The sequence below is a fragment of the Sarcophilus harrisii genome, chromosome 1 (assembly GCF_902635505.1).
Source record: "Sarcophilus harrisii chromosome 1, mSarHar1.11, whole genome shotgun sequence".
Lineage (NCBI taxonomy): Eukaryota > Metazoa > Chordata > Mammalia > Dasyuromorphia > Dasyuridae > Sarcophilus > Sarcophilus harrisii.
In genome coordinates this window covers 327,244,949-327,269,102 of record NC_045426.1, presented here as the reverse complement: position 1 = coordinate 327,269,102, position 24,154 = coordinate 327,244,949, and the positions used below count along the sequence as shown (strand labels likewise).

The 24,154-nt window shown below is 35.1% G+C and overlaps 1 protein-coding gene and 1 pseudogene across 6 annotated transcripts in view; both read left to right on the top strand.

Moving 5' to 3' along the window:
• Positions 1-24,154, top strand: part of VPS13A (vacuolar protein sorting 13 homolog A) — a 238,714-nt gene that overhangs the window by 11,234 nt on the left and 203,326 nt on the right. For 5 of the 6 annotated variants that reach the window (XR_004230796.1, XM_031945506.1, XM_031945510.1 and 2 more), the window contains exons 2-5: positions 9,218-9,261; positions 13,075-13,117; positions 22,083-22,178; positions 22,438-22,539. Coding sequence is in view for 5 of the 6 variants with exons in the window: in XM_031945506.1 (XP_031801366.1) it covers positions 9,218-9,261; positions 13,075-13,117; positions 22,083-22,178; positions 22,438-22,539 (285 nt within the window). In the remaining variant the exon portion in view is untranslated. The remainder of the gene's footprint in view (positions 1-9,217; positions 9,262-13,074; positions 13,118-22,082; positions 22,179-22,437; positions 22,540-24,154) is intronic. The other variant, XM_031945511.1, reaches the window with a different exon arrangement.
• Positions 1,131-2,820, top strand: LOC116420467 (annotated as a pseudogene).

The window sequence follows — 24,154 nt, the reverse complement described above, 5'->3', positions numbered from 1 at the left end:
TTTTTACTGTTCGTGCTATCCCATCTTCTACTCAGTGGATTTTCTCTGTCTTTTATGCTTAGAATGCTTTCTTTCTTTACTTACATCTCTTGGAATCCCTAACTTATTTTCCCAACTCAATAAAAGTTCCTCTGCTTGGTGTTCCTTGAGTTATTTTTCTCTCTTTCCCACATCCAGTTTTTTTTTTTAAATTTATATTGTATAGTCTCCAGTAAGCTTCTTGGTGTCAAGGACTATTTATTTCTGCCTTTATATTCCTAGCACTTAGCACAGTATTTTGCACATAGTAGATATTTAATAGCTGGTTTTTGAATTGAATTGATACAAATGATTTTGATAAAATCTTACTTATCTGCATATAGATTTTTTTCCTTTCAAAGAGATCTCTTTTAAGGAGAACAAAAACATATTGATTTAAAAAGCACCAGTTATAAGCCATACCCAAATGGTATATATTTCTAGCTCTTTCTTTTCCAAGCTTTGACATTCTAGTTATTTGCTGGACATTTTTATCTGAATGTCAAACTCACTTTATTCAAAGTAGATGTTATCTTTTTTTCTCAAACTATCTCTTTCTGACTTCTCTTTTTCTATTATATATACCAATTTAGCTGTACATGTTTGAAACCTGTGTTCTCTTTGATTCAGTATCTTCCTTTACTTTTCATATCTAATCAGTTACCAAGACCAGTGGATTCTCATTCATCATCTCTCAGTTATTCCCACTTCTACCAACTTAGTATAGGTCCCCATTTAGCTATTAGCTTATGACTAGTTTCCCAGTCTTTTAAATCCCTCTTTCTTACCTGGCCAAATTGATGAAATACTAAGTTGGGAGAGCAGTTCAGAATGCGAAAAACTTGCAAAGGTGTTCTCTTGGTCAAAAGGAGCACTTTATTTTATGAAAAGCACATGTGATAACCAGAGAGAGTCTAGCAAGGGACTGAGAATGAAGAGACTTGTGGATGATGAACAGACATCCTTGAAGGATTGGATATTAGAAGGCCTGTTCTTTCACATACATTCTCCAAGGTTATACCACATCACTCCCAATAAAACACATTTCTAAGGTGATACAAGGACGGTAGCCTGGGGGCTTCTTGAAAAGTAATGGGCTCTGGACAAGAGAGTCGGAGCCACCATCCGCTGCCATCCGTCACACAGACCCTGCCGGAGCCGCCGCCGCTATGGACGATCGGGAGGATCTGGTGTACCAGGCGAAACTGGCCGAACTGGCCGAGCAGGCCGAGCGATACGATGAAATGATGGAATCAATGAAGAAAGTAGCAGGAATGGATGTGGAGTTGACAGTTGAAGAAAGAAACCTACTGTAAGTTGCATATAAAAATGTGATTGGAGCCAGAAGAGCATCCTGGCGGATAATCAGCAGCATTGAACAGAAAGAAGAAAACAAGGGAGGTGAAGAAAAACTAAAAATGATTCGGGAATATCGGCAAATGGTTGAGACTGAACTAAAATTAATCTGTTGTGACATTCTGGACGTACTGGACAAACACCTCATTCCAGCAGCAAAACCTATTATAAAATGAAAGGGGACTACCACAGGTATCTGGCTGAATTTGCCACAAGAAATGACAGGAAGGAGGCTGCAAAGAATAGCCTGATGGCTTATAAAGCTGCTAGTGATATCGCAATGTCAGAACTTCCGCCAACGCATCCTATCCGTTTAGGTCTTGCTCTCAACTTTTCCATATTCTACAATGAAATTCTCAATTCCCCTGACCGTGCCTGCAGGTTGGCAAAAGCAGCTTTTGATGATGCAATTGCAGAACTGGATACGCTGAGTGAAGAAAGCTATAAGGACTCGACACTTATCATGCAGTTGTTACGTGATAACCTGACACTATGGATTTCAGATATGCAGGGTGATGGTGAAAAACAGAATAAAGAAGCGCTGCAGGATGTGAAACATGAGAACCAGTGAGAGAGACATCAAAGCTAACAAGAGAATCCATCTCTGACCACCCTACTCCTCCCCATCCCTCCCCCCGAAAATTTCCCATTATCACTGAGAACCACCAATCTGACTTTTACATTTGGTCTCAGAATTTAGGTTCCTGCCCTGTTGTTGTTGTTTTTTTTTTTTTTTTTAAAGTTTTCAAAGTTCTTAAAGGCAAGAGTGAATTTCTGTGGATTTTACTGGTCCCAGCTTTTAGGTTCTTTAAGACACTAACAGGACTGCATAGAGGCTTTTTCAGCATTACTGTATTGTCTCCATGCCAGATGTGGCAAGATAACCATTAGAAATGGATATTACGTTGGAATGCCATTAGACTTCTAGGTGAAGCGAGAGTCCAGGAGAGAGGTTTATTGCACTGTAGGGCGCATGTGATGGCATTTTTCCTTTTTATAATTGTTTAAACCGAATTTTATACCAATGTTTAAAATTAATTGGGTGTTTAGCTTGAAGTTACAGAGGTTGCGTTGGAACGTTTATTGTAGTGGTTTTTATGTAAAAAGTGTTTCCAAACTCTGCTGAAATGGTGCTGGTAACAGCCCAACAATCCGTGGCTGCTCATTCTTGCCGACTTTGACCTTCCCTCACAGCAGGTTAGCATTGAAGGTGGTATTGAAAAGCCTGCATGCGTGTTCACTTCTTTGGTTTTTCTCCTTCCCTCTTCCCCTTCTCCCCCTTTCCTCCCTGCCCTCCTTCGCTAGCTCAACCTCTTTCGTTCAGTATGTGTAACTTGAAGCTAATTTGTACTGCTGGATATCTGACTGGAGCCACAGATACAGAATCTGTATTGTTCTTACTGAAACACAGCATGGAATTAACATTAAACTTAAATAACCCCCCCCAAAAAAAAAAAAAAAAGTAATGGGCTCTTTACTGCTTTTGGGGTTTCTACTCCATTCTCAAGGAGGGCATCACATCGAGATTAATACTCCTTCTAGATTTGATCTTGCTACTCCTTTGATCAAAATCCTTCATTAGCTACTTATTTTCTCCAAAATAAAACTTAAAAGTTAGGCTGGCACTCAGGAATCTAGCTAGCACAATACCTCTCTGCCTTTTGTCAATATTTCATATTATATTTCCCTGTCATATTGTAGAGAAATAGTACTAATTCCTATCCCCTGAACACATCTAAGAATTTTTTTTCGCTATAATTTTGTTAATAACACAGCATGGAATTAACATTAAACTTAAATAACCCCCCCCCCAAAAAAAAAAAAGTAATGGGCTCTTTACTGCTTTTGGGGTTTCTACTCCATTCTCAAGGAGGGCATCACATCGAGATTAATACTCCTTCTAGATTTGATCTTGCTACTCCTTTGATCAAAATCCTTCATTAGCTACTTATTTTCTCCAAAATAAAACTTAAAAGTTAGGCTGGGACTCAGGAATCTAGCTAGCACAATACCTCTCTGCCTTTTGTCAACATTTCATATTATATTTCCCTGTCATATTGTAGAGAAATAGTACTAATTCCTATCCCCTGAACACATCTAAGAATTTTTTTTCGCTATAATTTTGTTAATACTGTTCTTAGCTTTAGTTTTTTTTAAAAAACCTACTCATTCTACCTGATTCAGCTTTATTTTTACTTCTTTGATTCTATCTCCAGCATCACTTCCCACTAACCTTTTTTCCCTTATTTTTTGCATTATACTTTTCTTTTTAAAATTAAATTAAAATTTTTTTCTTACAGCTTTTTATTTGCAAAACATATGCATGGGTAATTTTTTCAACATTGACCCTTGCAAAACCTTCTGTTCCAAATTTTCCTCTTCTCCCCCCCCCCCCCCCCCGCCCCATGGCAGGTAGTTCAATACATGTTAAATATGTTAAAATATATGTTATCTAAAATATGTATACATATTTACATATTTATACAGTTATCTTGCTGCACAAAAAAGAAATCAGATCTTGAAAGAAAAAAAAAAACAACCTGAGAAGGAAAACAAAAATGCAAACAAACTTTAACAAAAAGTGTGAAAATGCTGTGTTGTAGTCCACACTTAGTTCCCATAGTTTTCTCTCTGAATGTACATGGCTCTTTTCATTACTGAACAATTGGAACTAGTGTGAATCATCTCATTTTTGAAAAGAGCCATGTCCATCAGAATTGATCATCCTATAATCCTGTTACTGTGTATAATGATCTCCTAGTTCTGTTCATTTTACTTAGCATCAGTTCATGTAAGTCTCTCCAGACCTCTCTGAGATCATCCTGCTGGTCATTTCTTACAGAACAATAATATTTTATAGCATTCATATACCTTAACTTGTTCAGCCATTCTCCAACTGATGGGCATCCATTCAGTTTCCAGTTTCTTGGTACTACAAAAGGGCTGCCACAAATATTTTTGCACATGTGGGTCCCTTTCTTTCCTTTAATATCTCTTTGGGATATAAGCCCAGTAGTAATACTGCTGTGTCAAAGGGTATTTTGCATTATACTTTCTACCCCTCTTATGTTCTTACTCTTTTTCTGGACAAAAGTTATTCTGTATTGTACATTTGTGTATCATTTACCTGCGTGTAAGCTCTACCAGGGTAGGGATCCTGTCTTGCTATTTTTCTATGTTCCTTAGCATTTAACACAATGTACTGGGCATAATTAGGTGCTCTGTAAATGCTTTTGAATAAATTGAGATATATTTATTGGGATAGTAGAGAAGTGTGGCAAAATCACATGTTAATAAGCCTTTGAAAAAAGCTCCTTAAATAAAAATGTTATTTTAATCAAACAATAGAAATTTTAACAGAATAATAAAAATAGGTGTATTATTTTATATTTTCTGTGTAATCTTATATATAAATTGGAAAAAATGTGGACTAGATGAAAATAGAGTTCACTGAATTCTCTTAGCCATTAATCCTTTGTGCTCTGTTGACAGGATGATAACCAGAGAGTTAATTATTCCAGAGTTAATTCTTCTGTTGTACTTTGTGTTAGTCAGACTATTTCTGTAGTAGTCAATTTTTGGTGTATTTTAAAAAGGAATTCTGTCAGTAGACAAATTAGAATACATCCAGAGAAAAGTAAGCCAAATAGGCATCATGGTTAGATTACACTTCTTGTGAGATCTCTTGTCTTTCTCATTATGGCATAGTAGGAGAGCTGTATTTGGATGAACTGGATTCTGTTACTTTGACAAATACTACATTTGTAATCCAGGGAAGTCCACTTAACTTTTTAGTAGTTCACTACACACCTGTCAGATTGGATAAGATGACAGGAAAAAATAATGATGAATGTTGGAGGGGATGCAGGAAAACTGGGACATTGATGCATTGTTGGTGGAGTTGTGAACGAATCCAACCATTCTGGAGAGCAATCTGGAATTATGCCCCAAAAGTTATCAAACTGTGCATACCCTTTGATCCAGCAGTGCTACTACTGGGGTTATACCCCAAGGAGATACTAAAGAAGGGAAAGGGACCTGTATGTGCCAAAATGTTTGTGGCAGCCCTGTTTGTAGTAGCTAGAAACTGGAAAATGAATGGATGCCCATCAATTGGAGAATGGTTGGGTAAATTGTGGTATATGAATGTTATGGAATATTATTGTTCTGTAAGAAATGACCAGCAGTGCGCATACAGAGAGGCCTGGAGAGACATACATGAACTGATGCTAAGTGAAATGAGCAGAACCAGGAGATCATTATATACTTCAACAATGATACTGTATGAAGATGTATTCTGATGGAAGTGGATTTCTTTGACAGAGACCTAATTCAGTTTCAATTGATCAATGATGGACAGAAGCAGCTACACCCAAAGAAAAAACACTGGGAAATGAATGTAAACTGTTTGCATTTTTGTTTTTCTTCCTGGGTTATTTTTACCTTCTGAATCCAATTCTCCCTGTGCAACAAGAGAACTGTTTGGTTCTGTACACATATATTGTATCTAGGATATACTACGACATATTCAATATATATAGGATTGCTTGCCATCTAGGGGAGGGGGTGGAGGGTGGGAGGGAAAAATCGGAACAGAAGTGAGTGCAAGGGATAATGTTGTAAAAAAAAATTACCCTGGCGTGGGTTCTGTCAATAAAAAGTTATTATAATTTAAAAAAAAAAAAAACTTTTTAGTGGTTCCCTGTTTGTCTTAATTCTTCATTTATGAAATGAACTATAGAAGGGAAACCACAAACCACTCAGTATTTTTGCCAAGAAAACCCAAATAAGGTCATCAGGATTCGGACCTGATTGAAACAAAAATGTATCGCTGAATGGAAGAGTATGTGGTAAGGAGTAAGGTATTAGAGCAATGGAAAAGTAGGAGGGGTACTAATACCACATAAAGCATTTTGTATTTGTATTGATCATAGAGGCAATAGGAAGCTACTGGAGTTTTTTGAGTTTGGGTGGGGGTAGGATGGGAGAGATAAAGGTCAGACCATGTTTTTAGGAAAATCACTTTGGTGATTGATTTGAGGCTGACAGTCCTCAAAGAGATGGGAGTACCAGATCTTTTTTGTCTCCTGAGGGAACCTATTGCCAAAAAGCAACAGTTAGAACCAAACATGAACTGAGCACCTGCTGAATTGTGAGGGGTTAAGAAGTGAAAGCATAGAAAATAGAGGTATATTTAATCTTTTCAAGGAGTTTAGTTACAAAGGCAGAATTGTTAGCATGGATCAAATTAGAGTTTTTTGAGGATGGAGAAGACATGTTTATAGGCATTAGGGAAGGAAGAGAGGGAGAGATTGAAAATAAATGAAAGGGTGAAGATCACAAAGAGGGCAGTGTATCAGAGAAGACAGGATGAAATGGGATTTCTTGTAAAGGCAGAGAGGTGGGCCTTGGAAAGGAGTAAGGCTGTCTTTACCACGTGAGGCAGATGAATAAGGAGATAGTGGCAGAAGGCATCTGAGTGATAGGAGATGGAAAAGAAAGGAGAAAGATCTCATGGCAAAATGCATCAGTTTTTTTTCCCCCTGTAAAATAAGGGGAGAAAATGGGCATCATCGTAAATTGGCTCTTCTCCCTGTAAAAAATGAGGCAAGGTTCTCAGCTCTCATGGGAGGGAGGTGGAGGAGAAGCCATTGAAACATTTGGGGAATGAAAATGTTTGGATGAGCTGCTTTAGAGTGGGATAATGAGTTAGTAAAACTGATTTAAGGATAGTTGATAAGGATTATGTAGTAAAAGTGAAGCCTAGTTAAATTAAGTTAGTGTAAATTTTTGATAATGCACCCCAATCAGAATGGTTTCATGATTTTCTTTACTTTTATTCAGCAGCATGTATATAAGAACGAAGTACCAGATGATGGGAGTCATACAAGTCTGAGACTTGACAGGTTACATTCTTATTAATATCAAGATAGAATAGAACGTATCCTGTCTTGTTCAGTTAGATGCTTTCAATGACACCTGATGATAGCTCAGAAGGAACAAATATATAATCTCCCTAAGTGCAAAGTAAGCATTTTATCCTTGTGTATCCTTTTATAAAGTAGTTTGTCCTTGTTCAGTTATCTTTGCTTATTCATATTTACCTTCATAATTCCTGTGATCTTTTCATTAGGAATGTTTTTGGGTTCTGTATTTTCATTAAAAGTCCATTTTACCCCCTGTAGCATTAAACTCATTTTAGCTGGTAAGTTATTGTTACAAACCCTTATCTTTTGCCTTCTGGCAAAATTTTCTAAGTTACTGCTCCTTTATTGTAATGGCTGCTTAAATAGTGTGTGACTGTGGCTTCTTAGTATTTGATTGAATTCATTCTTTCTGGCTGTTTGCAGTATTTTCTTTAACCTGAAAGCTCTTCTCATACTGGGGAAGGGAATGGTCAGTAGCAAAACACTTTTGAGAAGGGACAGGGTGAAGAGAGAATAAATGGGGGGAAATACAATTAGCAACAGTAAATATATATAAAAAAAATTGAAGCAAGTTTCTCTCCTGAAATGTTATTGTTCTCTGGAAAATAATGAGCAGGATGCTCTCAGGGAAAAAAAAAAAAAAACACCCTAGTAAATCCTTCATGAACAAAGTGAAATATACTGTATACAAAATAATAACCATATTCTGTGATGACCAGCTATAAGTGATTTTGTTTTCTGCAGTAGTACAGTCATATACATGTACTTTGAAAGACTTATGATGAAAAATCGTATCCATATCCAGAGAAGGAACTGATCAAGTCTGTATATAGGTTGAAGCATTCAGTAATGCCATCCCTGTGTACAGGTTCCCCCCATCATCCCTTCGTGTATCTGTGACCTGGTACTAGTTGTTATCACAGTGTCCTAGTAGGAGTGTAGGAATTTGGCCACATAGCTTCCTGCTACTACTTGGCTTAGCCCCCTTTATCTTACTTTTCCAGCTTTTATCTTATAATAATTGCCTCCTTGCACTCTGATCCACTTAAGCTAGATATCTTTCTGCCTCCACAAATGTCCTCTATGTTCTCAATTTTCTTCTACCTCATATTTTCTCCTATGTTTGTAATGTATTCTCTTTCTTTCTTTCTTTCTTTCTTTCTTTCTTTCTTTCTTTCTTTTTTAATGATTTTGTATTCATATTCTCTGCAAAATTTTTATTGATTTTTCTCCCTCTTGTCAACCATGTCTCATGTTGTACTTTATGTAGCACAATTTCGAGAGACCTCAGATGCTATCTAATTCAGTCTGTATAAGAAGCCTTTCAGCAGTGATTAATAGTCAACCACCACTTGCTGGAAAACTAACCCACTACCAATCAGAATAGTCCATTTCCCTTTTGAATAGCTCTAACATGAGCAGAAATCTGAATGTCAACAACCGTCCATTACTTTTACTTTTAGTTCAGTCGTCTTGGGCCAAGCAGAACCAATATACACTTCCCATAGCTCTTGACACACTTGACCGCTCTCATGTTTTCTCTTTTACAAATGAAACATCAGCAGTCCCTGCAACTCTTTTTTGAAATATTAGTTAACTGTAACACCCTGCAATTCTTAAATTCACTTATATAACATAATTCTAATAGACATTGAAGTCAAAAATACTGGTTTTATGTTAACTTTGTATTTGCTCCAGAGTCTAGCAGTACAGAATAGAAATTTTAAAAATATTGTTTGGAGAGGTTTCCATTTGTGTCAGTAGTAGAAGTGCATACTGGTGAAATCATGAATCTTTAAAAAAAAAAAAATCAAGATTTGACCATAGTGGAAAATTTAGTAATGAAATATATATTTTAAAGTTAATTTTTAGTAAATGTAAATATTTTTAATTACTTTTTAAAAATATGCTTTTAGGAGCTGTGGCCCTTAAGAATCTAGAAATTAAAGAAAATGCATTGGTAAGTTTTGAATATACAGCATTAAGAAAGTATTAATGAATTTACTTATAAGCATGTATTTTATTGACACTTTACTATTAAATTCTTATGGGTTGAAAATATAACTTGGTTTAAAAAAACCTTCAGAATTAGAAAAGTATTCTGATATAAATAGCCTTTATCAGTTCTTTTGGTGAAGTTTTTGGTTTTTTTGTTAAAGCTTTTCATTTTTAAAATATATGCATAGATAATTTTCAACATTCACCCTTGCAAAACCTTGTGTTCCAATTTTTTCCCCTCCCTCTTCTTCCCCTCCACCCAGTCCCCTAAATGGCAAGTAAGCCAATATATGTTAAATGTGCAATTCTTAAATACTTATTTCCATAGAAATTTTTCTTACCTACTTATAAAACAATCAACTTGATTTTAGAAATTTATTCCTAATACTTATGAAATCACAAGGCCAAGAAAAATGAGAAACAAATCTGAAAGGGAGCAAGGAGTAAGCCTTTTGAAGAGTTGAATTTTTGTGTGGATAATCCTGAAAAAAGCAACTCACGTCTTATATATTTAGAAAATAAAATATGAACTTTACTTTTTGCCCATTTAATTTTTGGGGTTTCAGCAAGGTATGTATAATAAAAAGGCAATTGGACTTGGAATTAGAGGATCAGTATTCAAATCACACCTTACTACTTGGTACTTGTGTGATCATGGACACGTTATTTAAACTCTCTGGGCCTCCATTTCATTATCTTTTAAAATGAAGGCTTTTTGGACCAAGTGGCCTTTAAGGTCTCTTCTAATTCTAAATCTATGATCTTAGTACTTTGTATTTTATTCCACAGCTATTATACTTAAATTGAATGAAAGAAGAGGAGGCTTTGTAAAAGAACCTTTAGGGAGATCCATTTGTTAAATCCTTTTGTTGTACAAATAACCAATATATTTTTGGCAAATTTAAATTTAAACTTATAATCAATTTGATATTTATCTCCATTATATCAACTTTACTTAAAATGTTGTCCATCTTTATAGGATGTCATGTTAAGATTATAATTCTTATGGATTGCCTTCAGAAGTAGGAATCTGTCAGAAATACTATAGAAAAAGGCTCTTGTTTGTAGGTGGCCTCTAAGGTGTCTTCCAATTCTAAATGCTGTGATTGCTCAGTTCACAGAGACTTTCCTGTCATTCTGCTGTTATAATTGAATTGTAGGGATTTGGGGAATAAATATTCCTGGATAGACTCAAACAATTACACTATCACAAGGAAGTCTAGTTTTTTTCCCATTGGATTTTGAAAAACTGGGAATAGATTCATTGTGTGAGCTAATACAAGTAAAATGAATAGAAGATAAATGTGAAAGTGGACTACATCTTTTGTGTCATTACTACCCATATAATTGTTATGAATAAAATTTTGAATCCTCCAAACATGCAGTGAATGAACAACCTCAGGATGAGTGAAATAATTAAACCTTTAATACGCTTAGGCAGAACTAGATATAAAAACTCCTTATGAGTTTACACACTGATACAGAAGGGAAAACAAGCTTTTATACTCTTGAGGTTAATCCTCTTCCTACCTTCAGAGTTCTGGTTGGTCTGAGCCCTTCCTTATCCACTCCCTTATATATTGTTCCTAGACATGTTTCCCCTCCCATGTTCAAAAATGGTGACTATCTCTGCCCTCAGGGTGTGCCAGGTAATATTCAATGAGTCTATTAAGCAGGTGCAATGAAGAAAAGCCTTCTCTAGGTCATTAACCCTGGCTAGTTTAAGTCAGTTTCTAGCCTAGCCTCCTTTATCAGGACTTTGTGGTTAGGCTACCACTTTAAAATATTTTGAAAAATGATTCTTTTGAAAGCTACTTGATTATTAGTGCTTGTTATCTTACATTACCTTGAAACTTACAACATCTGGTAGAAATCTAACAACACTAAATCTAACAGACTTCTCAGCAATATTCAAGTGGTGCTCCAAAGAATAAAAAGCTGGATTTTCTTTAATTTCTTTAGCAATTTCTTCCTGTTAGGGAAGGAAAGATGATTTTTGTATTATCCTTTGACTTGACAAGTCCTAGACCTGTGAGGTTCTCTGGGTTTCTCTTCTAAACCCTAATATGCCATTGTTAAATTTAGCATCAAAAAGCCATCTCAACGGGATTGCTTATATAGTAAAACAAAACAAAACAAAACATTATTCAGACAAAGTAGGGGCAAGGGAGGTCTATGCTATCAAGCTACTTTAAATCTGGTTTTTAAAAATTTCTAACTTGTTTCACCACATAAAGCAATAATTTTAAATTACAAATGTAGGATGTGGAAAAAGTTTTAGAGCAGCTTTAAGCATCTTAAAAGTGTACTACAACTCTTGGGATACTTTGTCTTATGAGGTAAAGATTCTCTCTTTAATGACCAGGTAAGATTAGTAATTGTTGGCATTTTGGGGTATGCTAGTTTATTTTCTTACACTGTTTAATGTTCCTTATACTCATGTTTACTCTCTAAATACTCTTAACAAATGTTTTTATTTGCATATTATTAAAAACCAAACTTTAGCCTTGTCTAGGCTAAAGTATATTAATTAGGAATTGTTTAAATAGATTGTTTATGTTAGGCCCTGGATACCAGGCCATATGCCCCCAGCCCCTTTTCCATTTGTGCAATTCGACTTGGGAAAATTGAATTTAAAAAGAAAACTTTAAACCTTGAGGCTCTGACTCCCCTTCACATACCATTGCAACACAATGAAGGATAGAAAAGGAAAACAGTCTCCAAGTGCTTGCCTCTCTGACTTCATTCCTGTCCAAAAACTATCCTGGGAATAAAATTATTGTCAAGGACAAAGACACCAGGTTATGTTACCCAGCTTTCTTCCCTCCTCTGACAGGGCCTAAGTCACAAGCTCTCAGGTTGTTAATGCTAAGTTAATGCCCCTTTCTTTGAAATAAAAATAACAACTGCTGTAAAAGCTCATTGCATTCTCAGCTTCTGTATTCTACTTGCAAACTATATATAAACTCTGTGCCTCAGTTTCTCTGTACCAAATGCTTTGGAAGCATATTCCCATTTTGTCAGCTAGCTTAAACTCCACATTAAAAATTAAAATCTCTACTCACCTCAGTTTCTCTGGTGTTAACAAGATAGAATTTGATTTAAAAGTGTTTTACTTTGTACTTGAGCATGAATATGGCAAATAATTTCTTAATAAATTAACTGATGAGCCTTCAAATCAACTTTACCTTAAAAGCAAATACTATGGAAAATTCTACTTCACTCAAGTACGGTAATGCCAGGTTTATCCTTGTTTAATTTTAGATCTAATTTTTTCATTTTTGCTAAACTTGAGTCGTCTAAATATTGCTAAATTATATTGACAGATGGTGAATTTGACATTTAACTTCATTTTGTCTTCCACAAAACAAATACATAATAGACACTAATAAATTAACCTCCCATTTTTGGATACTTTTTATATAAGGATAAATTTAAATGAATATATTGGTATAGACAGAATTTTCTCCCAAGTGATAAATTTTAAACTTTAAAAAATGTAATATTAATAGTAACAACACAACCTAGTAAAACTTGGTAACACTTGTCTTTAGTAACTGGCACCAATTTGGTGAACTTCTAGGAATGGAGATTACCAGGCTGCCTAATGAGGAAAACTGACTCAGGTTAATCAAGGAGCAGGTCAAAGCTTCTGTGCTGATCAGTTGTAGGTTTGGAGGTAGGAAGATTACACACACACACACACACACACACACACACACACACATACTTCAATCTATTATATTGGTGAAATGAATTTTTCTTTTCTTCCTAGAGTGAATTGGATCTACCATTTAAAGTCAAAGCTGGACGTATAGGTAAGTTAATTTCAGTTGATAAATTTAACCAGTTTTGAGAAAATACAACAATGCATTTTGATACAAAGTGATATGTTTGGGGAATTGCATTAAACGATGAGATTGATATTCAGGCACCAAAGGTTGGGATTCAGTCATGTGAAGAATTCACAATAGCTATTCTGTTTGATAAAAAAGGTAGGTTTATTTTTGAGAAGAGGTTACAGACAAAATGAAGAAATACAATAGACACCAAGAATGTTACGTAAATGTGAAATAGAGTTGGGAGAGCATGGAGTTAGTTATAAGGAGGAGAAAGATATTATGAGGCATGGGGGAAGGGTGAAGAGAGACACTCCGAGGCAATGTTACATGATAGGCTTAAGCCAAGAGAGATTCAGCAAAAGTGGCATGAGCTAAGAACAGATTTACAGGGGAAATTTAATCTTGGAAGTTTGACATAATTTGGATTTCTGACTAGACACAAGCAACGTGGGGCTACCACGACTTCCATACAGGATTGGACTGTTTGAACTGATCCCCATCAGTGCTCTTCCCTGCTTGCCTCAGAGAGTAATTTTAACAGTACTTCAGGCTTTCCTTGCTAACCTTACCTAGTAACACAGGACCTCATCACAGGGATATCATAGTATAATGAATAGGAAACTGGCTTCCAAACTAGAAAGAATTCTTAGAGTCTTCTTGCAATAGTGTCTCAACTGGATAGTCTTATCCTATGAAGGTAAAAGAATTCTTCCAAACCTCAGAATCTAAAATAAAAAAGCAGAGGGAGAGATGCTACAATGTTGGGCACTTTGCGGGAGGAAAGGATAGGTAATAGGTGCCATTTTCATCAAAGATCATAGAGAAATCAGCAGGTTGATTGAGATGGGCAATTGTTTACTAGGGGAGAAATAAGTAACTATTTGAAGAAAAAAGTCATTTCAGTGGACAAGTACTTCATAGCAAAGAAAACTGATTCAGAGTATCCTGCAGAATGAATGAATGAAAGGACATTTAAGTATTTAGACTGTGTAAGGCATCATGTTAGGTGCTGGGTATACACATAGATAAATAAAAATATCCCCTTCTCTTAAGGAACTCATATTTTATGGAGGAGACAATACCATGTAGAATATTTCAACTGTAAGCCAAATGATAAGCTCAATTCTCTTACTTGGAAATATTCTGCATACTCTTAGAGGCTAAAAGCAAAAGATTTAGAAATGGTAATACATTATTTTTAATGTTATTTCCATTGATAAAATCATATCAGTTTCTGAATTTGAACTATTTGGTAGTAGTAAGTAAAATCCATAGAAACAGTTGCCAGCCTGAATTTCTACTTGCGTTGCTTCCTGGAATGATGCTTGTGAGGGATAAGCTGGAATTAGGACTAATAGTTTTGAGTGGGGCTACCACTTCTGTGGTTCTTTGGCTTATGTATATTGGTTGGTAGCTGGTTAGCATTTGGTGGTGGTTGTAGGCTCCTCCAGAGTGATTTCTCCTTTTACTGATGGCAACGTTCATATAGGTGGGAAGAATATAATGCCCAAGACTATTCAGGTTGAGTGTTGGGCTCTCTACATCAGGATCTGTGAGGAAGTAAGAGTCAAGGGTATGTGTGTGATTTTGATTTGACTGAGATATATATATATATATATATATATATATATATATATGCTAGTTCCCATCTGTTAGGTTACCTTGCTGCTAACTATGGTGTTTTGACTTAGGAAAGTGAACAGCAAAACAAATTCTGAAAAAATAAGGAAACAAACAAAAAAAGGTCTAAAAACTTCTACAACAACAACATCAAAGGATGACAAATTGTAGCTTTCAAGGAAATTAACAAATCTAAGGAAGCACAGAGTATTTATATTTATTCTTGTAGTTAGAACATGGTTCAAAGGAAAAAATACTGGTTTAGGGTCAGAAGATCAGAACCTGTACTTACTACTTGTGTGACATTGCATAATTTATTTTATCTCTATGGTTCTCAGTTTTTTTTTCCATCTGTATATTGAAAGGGTTAGAATTGAAACACAAAAATGCAAAAGCAGAAGAAAACATGGATGCACATTATTTTTTTAAGAGTAGAACACATGAAACTGTTACTAAACAAGAATATAGAACTTTGAAATGTTTGAAAGAAATAAATATTCATTGTAAGCTTTTATTAAGTACCTGCTCTGTGCCAGGCACTGTTCTTTTCTTTCTTTTTTTTTTTTTAATAGCCTTTGATTTACAGGTTATATGTATGGGTAACTTTACAGCATTGACAATTGCCAAACCTCTTGTTCCAATTTTTCCTCTCTTTCCCCCCACCCCCTCCCCCAGATGGCAGGATGACCAGTAGATGTTAAATATATTAAAATATAAATTAGATACACAATAAGTATACATGACCAAATCGTTATTTTGCTGTACAAAAAGAATCGGACTCTGAAATATTGTACAATTAGCCTGTGAAGGAAATCAAAAATGCAGGTGGGCATAAATATAGGGATTGGGAATTCAATGTAATGGTTCTTAGTCATCTCCCAGAGTTCTTTCTCTGGGTGTAGCTGGTTCAGTTCATTACTGCTCCATTGGAAATGATTTGGTTGATCTCATTGCTGAGGATGGCCAAGTCCATCAGAATTGGTCATCATATAGTATTGTTGTTGAAGTATATAATGATCTCTCTCTCTCTCTCTCTCTTTTTTTTTTTTTTTTTTTTTAGAAAGCAGAATTATTTATTAGAATCTTGAGAAGCGGACCCCATCCTGGTCTGCGAGCAAAATTTCACAGCAAGATAGGGCCAGAGCCTTGAAAATGCTTACAGCTTTTATACATTTCAGACAAAGAACCTCCAAAATCCCACCCTCTATATGTTGTGATTGGCCACATAACTCTACTGTTCCCCTACTTGGTCAGTGGAATGTAGTAGACAAGGTGATATACAGCTTCTTCGGCCACGTAGTCCAGGCCTTATCTAAAATCATGTGACTCCGGAGAAGCCGAAACTGAGGCCTATAAGGCTTGATCTACTTTAGAATTTGGGTTTTTTTTTTAATTTTTTAATTTTTATTTAATAGCCTTTTATTTACAGGTTATATGTATGAGTAACTTTACAGCATTAACAATTGCCAAACCTCTTATTCCAATTTTTCACCTCTTACCCCCCCCACTCCTCCCCTAGATGGCAGGATGACCAGTAGATGTTAAATATATTAAAATATAAATATAATGATCTCTTGGCCCTGCTCGTTTCACTCAGCACCAGTTCATGTAAATCTCTCCAGACCTTTCTGAAATCATCCTGTTGGTCATTTTTTACAGAACAATAATATTCCTTAACATTCATATACCACAATTTATTCAGCCATTCTCCAACTGATGGGCATCCACTCAGTTTCCAGTTTCTAGCCACTACAAAGAGGGCTGCCACAAACATTCGTGCACATACAGGTCCCTTTCCCTTCTTTATGATCTCTTTGGGATATAAGCCAGTAGTAACACTGCAGGATCAAAGGGTATGCACAGTTTGATAACTTTTTGAGCATAGTTCCAAATTCAGGCACTGTTCTAAGTTAGGAAGTCAGGCTTGCTTTTGAGGAGCTCATAATCTAATGGGAAAGATTAATAGGGAATAATCAACAGAGAGAGGGTACTAGAATTAAGAAGGTACTAATTAGACGGGCTTTCTGTAAAAAAAAATGGGATTTTAATTGGGACTTGGAGAAAGCCAGCAAACTTACTTGAATAAAAACTGTATTGAGTGCCAGACACTGTGATAAGTACTGAAGATACATATAAGAAAATCAAAGACAGACCCAGCTCTCAAGGGACTTATAAAGGTAGAAGACAACACAAAGAGAAGCTGAAAAACTGGAAGAGTGAGGGGTTATGTATGACAAGGTGTCATTCTCTGGAGTCAAAACCAAGCAGAGCTGATAAAGGAAAATGGAGAAATACCTGGAAAGTTCAGATCTAAACCCTAATGGAAGATTTGGAAAATAGTTTAGTGCTCCACTGAACAAGGAAATGGAAAACCACTGTTTCTTTGCCAAGAAAACTCCATGGTTTTGACATGATATGGTCCATGGGATCATGAAGAGATTGAATAACTACAAATAAGTGTTTCACCTTCTAGTCAGGGGCAACTGAGGGAGTTTTAAAAGTATTGAGTATCAAAAACTAGAATAGTGTTAAGATTTCAAATGACCAGTTTTTCTTGGATGAAGTATGATGGTCCTTGGCGACAAAACTAAGCAGATCATTGATGGAAAATGGAATGTTACCAGTGAAGTCAGAAGTCTTCCAAAAGAACATAATGAAAAATTTAAAAAAAAAAAAAAAAACATATTCCAAAATCTTCTACAGCAAAACTACCCTTAAATATTAAGAATGAAAGATACTTATAACCAGATTTCAGGACTGCTGCATCAAAGAACAAATCTTGAGGTTAGCAATGGAAAACCTATGGAATTCCAAGTAGGAACAATATAGAATGGAATTATTTTGTATAAAAAATCAAAGGAAAAATTGGAATATGATATTAGAAATGCAAAGGATCTTTTGGTACCTCAAAATCACACATGTTATATTGAAACATTAGAGGAAGTACTGGAAATTCAGTAAAAGGGAAAAATTTTAATCATTTCTTCAAAAGAATATAGAGGTGGACAGGACATTTAATTCTGCTACCAAGTAGCAGAAAATAAAATATTTTCAGATAGTGAAGACTAAGAAGTGAAACATTTGGGGTAGCTAGGTGGTGCAGTGGTTAGAGCAGCAGTCCTGAAGTCAGGAGGACCCAAGTTCAAATCTGGTTTCAGACACTTAACACTTCCTAGCTGTATGACCTTAGGCAAGTCACTTACCCCCAATTGCCTCAGCAAAAAAAAGAAAAAGAAATGTAACATTTAATGTCATATGTGCAGGTCAAGAAAGGGCACTATTACATGAATATCACCCCTAGAGCCAAGAGAATGGATAGATAGGACAAGGATCTAGCTCTACTAGGTAGGAGTCAATGTTCTTAAGATCATCTTCAATAAGATAGAGTCACAGTTTTTGCTACTAACTCCCTTCAGGAGAGAGGAAGCAGTTGGGTATCTGTGAAGGTAGAGCTTAAGGTAGAAAAGGGATTTATAGGTTAAGAAAGAAGAGGATATGATAGGAGCAAAAAGACAAAGAATAGACTTGTCACTCCTTATCCCCAAAGGATGGAAAAGACTTTACACTATACTCCATTATATTTGTGGAAAAATAGCATTCCTGGGAATATAGAGCATCCTAGAAGACATAAGAAATAAGGTGGTAAAAGGAAAACACTTGTTTGAAAGCACAAAACAATATGAAAACAGAAAAGTGATTGATAGAGGAGACTGGAAGGATTAGCTGAACTAAGAAAGAGAAAAATTTTTTAAAAAGGAATGACAGGATAACAATAAAAGTAAATCCTGTAACTTCAGATTCAACCCATTTGTAAGGAAGAATAACAAACATGAAACAGACAAATTATTTGATGTTTCTGATTTTTGTAAGCAAAAAATAGTAATGTTAGTTTAAAAAAATTTTGTTTTCTGCTGCTTAACTGAAGCTATTAATCATTTTGGTGAGTTGATTTGAAGAGTCTCTGAGTCATTCTAAGCCATTTTGTCATGCCATCTGAAATAGGGATAATTTTTCTCCTCTTTGCTAGTGTTTATATTGTTGATTTTGTAATGACTGGTAACAGAAAGACCTGAATTCAAATTTGACCTCAGACATTAGATTTGTGATCTTTGCCAAGTCACTTAACCTTGCTAGATGGATAGATCACTGAGTTTGGAGTCAGGAAGATCTCAGTTCAAATATGGCTTTATATACTTGGGTTATAATTAACCTCTGTTTTCCTTAATCGGAAAAAGAAATAACAAACTAGGCTAGTAACTAGATCAAGAAAATCTGTGTCTGTTATGGTCAGTAGGCTCATCAGGATTTGAAACAACAAATATAAATGGACTGAAGATTATATGTTGAGGAATAAAATATAAAGATACTGGAAAGGTGCAGGGGACTTGGGTGGTTTTAGGGCCTAAAGGACTTTGAGAGTCAGAAGATTTTTTTATGTGATCTTGGAGATATGAGGAAGCTACTGGAGTTGACTGAGTAGGAAGGGTGACATGGTTGGGCTTATGCTTTAAGGAAGTTACTTGGGACAGAATTGAAGATGGACTGGAGGAAGAAGACTTGTGGCAATAACAGAGAAGAGAAGGGTGTATTGGAGAGGGTTGGGAAGATGAAATTGGCAGGCCTTGAGAACAAATTGTTGGATAGGGATTGAGGAAAAAGTGAGGAGTTGAGTATGAGAGGCTGGGTGACTAGGAAGACAGTGGTGCCCTTGACAGTATTAGGGAAGTTTGGAAATAGGAGAAGGTTTACAGGGAAAGATAAGTTCAATTTTGGATAAGCTAAATTTAAGATATCAAATGGATATCTAGGTTGAGATGCTTGAAAGACTGACTGAAGGTCAGCAAAGAGCAGGTTAGATAGATTTAAGAATGTTCAGGAGAGCAACAAAAGGGAAGGGAAGAAACAAGAAATTTGTCTAGTATATATTGGATGCCATGCACTCTGCTAAGTACTTAAAAATATATCTCCTTTGATGGGCACAACAGTTTGTGAGGTAAGTGCTATTATTATCCTCATCTTACAGTTTACAAAACTGAGCCTAATACTTGCCTGCCTAGTTATTAAGTATCAGAGACAGAATTTGAACTTGGGTCTTCATGACTCCAGACCCTTGTGCTCTCTATCCATTGTGCCATTACTGCTAGAAAAGAAGAGATCCCAGGATAGAGTGCCTGATTTTGAGGCAGTGATCTATTAGATGAGCATCATCCAGCAAAGGAGAATGAGGAGTGATTTGATGAATAGAAAGAGAACCTGGAGAGAGCAGCCTCTCCGAAACCTAGAGAGGTGAGAGTTCGATGAAGATGAGTCATTGTCAGAGGCTTTAAGAAGTCAAGGAAAAAAAGGTCACTGGATCCTTAGGAGTTCACTGGTAACTTTGGGGAGAGTAGTTTTGGTTGAGTAATGAAGTTAGAAAGACAGAATTTTCAGGAATAAAAAGAGTAAGAGAAGAGGAAGTGGAGGAATCTATTATAAATATGCTTCTTACAGGAGTTAAGCCACAAAAATCAGAAGAGATCTTGCATGATGGATAGCAAGGATCAATGAATCAAGTGAGAGTTTTTTGAGTATGGGGGAGCCATGGTCTATGTGGGCATGCTTATAGATAGTGGGGAAGGAATCAGTAGAGAGGGAAAGATTAAAAAGAAGAAAAGGCATGGCTATGACAGTGGGGCCAGTCTGTTGGAGGATATAGAATGAATGGAAAAAGAGTGTTTGTGTTGATAAAGAGAGTCTTTGGTAAGGAATAAGGACATCTTTATCATGTGAAACAGGAGTGACAGAAGAGATGGTGTCAGAAGGCATATGAATGATAGGAGATAAAGAAAAGAGAAGGAGCTCATGACAGAATGGTTCAGGGTTTTTTTTTTTTTTTTGTTTTTTTTTTCCCTCCTGTAAAATAAGCATGGATCTTAGATAAGAGATTCGGGTTAGGGAGAATCATGGAATATTTGGGGAAGAATGACAGATTTGGAATAGCCTCTGTAGAGAGTAAGAGTGGATTGATATGGGAGATGTAATTTGTAGTAGAAAATTTCTCATTTTTCTTCACTCATAGAACTGTTCCCTTAGTTCAGGCCATCATTACTTCTTGCCTATATTATTTTAACAGTCTCCTAATTGATCTCTTGACCCACATCTATTCTAGTCTTGTCTTACTTAATGTCAACAAAGTAATTATCTTACAACACCCTCCTTCCCCCTCTCCCTTAACCAATTCCAGTGGCTTTCTGTTGAGTATAAAATGAAATGGGATCTCTTTTTAGTTTTTAAAGCTCTACACAAATTGGCCCCAACCTATGAGGTCTATCCTCATTAAACAGTATTCTCTATTCTGTGTTTGAGCTACTAGGGTTATTTATTTCTGTACCTTACACAGGACACTTCATCTTTTGTCTCTTTGTACAGGCCGTCCCCCATGGCTGGAATTCTTCTTTCTGCCTCTCTTCATTTAAGATATAACTCATCTTGATCCCCTCAATTGCTAGTTCTCTTCCTCCAAAATTGCGTTATGCTTTATTATTTCATGTATATTTGTGTTTATTTACTTTATATTTATGCCACACATTTATGTGTGTATATGTACATACACACATGTATATAAATGTTTATATTTATATATCCTTCTCTTTCCCAATAAAATGTAAGCTCATTCAGAGTTGGGATTGTTTCATTCTTTGTACTTACATCCCTAGAGCTTAGTATACTTACTGAGAAATAGTAGGTAATTAATAAATATTTGATTGATTGATATTGCAGAGAATGATAGTTCTTAATTTTAGATACAGACTTGTGATTATATTAAAGAAGGGCCTTTTCCATGCATGCCTAATATTTTTAGAGTTTTAAACATTTTGTCAGGCATTTTTGACTTGTGCATCATTGGAAGAGGTTTGCACAAAATGGTATTACAGAGATCCATATATATCTATGTCTGCATCTCTCTCTAATTATATATATATATATATATATATACCCACATACACATACATACATATGTATGTGTACATATATTTGTGTACATATACAATATATATATAGAATTCTGGAGGGGGGTAGAGAATATACTAAATGATTGATTAATACCTAAACAAAGTCATATTTAAAATAATCAAAATTCCTTTCCAAATTTAACATAAGAAAAGTGGAATGGAAATGTGATCACCAGGGAAGGAGAATAATATGTTTGGGGTTGGAATGAATTATGTTAACTGTTATACTAAAAATATTACCTATAGTGAATTAAGACTACAATTAAATGTAAAAATCCCAGTCATTTATGATTGATTTAAACGGTCATGCTGTTTTGTTGTCTGTGTAGGTAAACTTGATCTCCAGATTCCATGGACAAATCTTTACACTCAGCCAGTTGAGGCAGAATTGGATGGAATTTACTTACTTGTAGTGCCTTCAACCAGTAAGTTTCAGTTTAAGGAAGAAAAATGTATAATTTAAGTGGACTGTTTTGAATGGATGAAAAATGTTGTTATATTTTATATTTATACTTAATCTTTTGGGATGTGCTATATGTGGCTTTGTATTTTAAAAATTATTACATAAGTTTTTAAAAAAAAACTCACTAACTTTTATTGTTATTTTTTTAAACCAGTAATAAAGAGGTTTTAAGATTAAATACCAAAAGATGTATTGTATTTTAATCTTTTTATTTCATCTAGCTTTGAAGTATGATGCAGAAAAAGAAGAGAAATATCTCTTAGATGCAAAGCAGAATGAACTAAAGAGAATAGAAGATGCAAAACAGAAAATGGCAAATAAAGGTAAGAAAAGCTGCAAATATCTATTTAAATAGGAAAAATAGAAGGCAGTTATTTATTCTTAGTTTTGGAGTATCTGTAATCAAATAATTTGTTTTTATGAAGTTCAGATATTTTCTGCAACTTCTGCAACACCCTTGATTCTGATTCTGCCTAAAGTGGCTAATCAGAACAAATCTTTGACATAATAGTTCCTTGGATATTTGGAGATGGCTGTTTTCCTCACCTTCTTTTGTTTTTTCAGGTTAATATCTCTAGTTCTTTTATTTAGAATGTTCTTAAGTCCTTTTCCCATTCTGATGACTTCTGTATATACTCTATAGTTTCTCAGTGTTCTTCTTTAAGTAATCTATGCTTCAAATATTTCTTAGTCATATTCATTCTACCCTTTTGATGTAAAGTGCATTTTCTTTGAAATAGGAGTCAGGTATGTTCAATCTTTTTTTTTTTTTTTTTTTTTTTGCCTTGCTCCTCTTGTTTTGAACATAACTGAAATAGCTCTTTTTGTGGTACTTTACTTTATATTTTAATTCCTGACACTATTCATTTTTACAGGATCCTGCCAATGTTTTGCATTTTTCCTTGTTAGATGGTCCTTATTCAGCCGTTATTTACATATCATTTAAAAAATCTGAGTTCATCAGAGATCCAATTTTTATATCCACTTTTATCTTTTCAAATTCCTCCTACTTTTCTACTTCATTGAGGACATTGGAACATTTTATCCGTTTTGTTTTTGAGAACCTCTCATTCTTTTGAAGATCTTTCTTTTTTAGATTTTAAGACTAAAATATCATATCTGATATTTCTTATAATAAAGTCTAATTCTTTGCAGTTTGTTGTATTTCTATGACTATATATTGCATTTTTTTTTTTTTTTTTTTTTTTGGATAGCATAAACTTTTAAGGAATAGATTGTAAGCTCCTTGAGGGCAAGGGCCATCTTGTCTCTGCCTGAATGGAGCCTGATAGGTGCTTAGTAAATGTTTATTGACTGATTGATGACTGAAGATGACATAGAAAATTTGGGAGAAAGTTCCTCTCACTTCTACTTATTTAATGTGATTCTCTTTTTAGTTAGGATTGTGTTCACCATTTAAATTGTGTTTATACTTTTTTGAGAGATGAAATTGCCAGCCAGTCAAGACTTGATTAGGTATCCAGCTTTTACATGAATGAAAATTGCAGCAGATGTCTGAGTAGATGGAAACCTCCATCATTGCTATATAGCACCTTTGTGCCATTATTATATTATATATGAGGAATTTATTATTATTTCTCATTGGATGAGGAATTTCTTCATCCAGTGACCACTGATTAAATGGGTCCTGCTCACAATGGTAAGGCACTATAGGGTGGGACCAGTATGTGGGATATTTTATGGTATTTGTACCAGGTAGTCTTTAGTTATATTCCTGGGATGTTTTTATTACGGGATTTTTTTTTTTCCTAGTTTAAGTACATAACTACTACAAAACCTTGGGGTAAAAGTTGTCTGTACAAAGATGATTCCTAAATCTTTGTTTTATTTTTTATTTTTTGTCTTTTTTTTTTTTTTTTTTGTTCTCCATTTCTAACTTCTCATTATATTTCTTCATTGACTCTCACTTGAAATTTG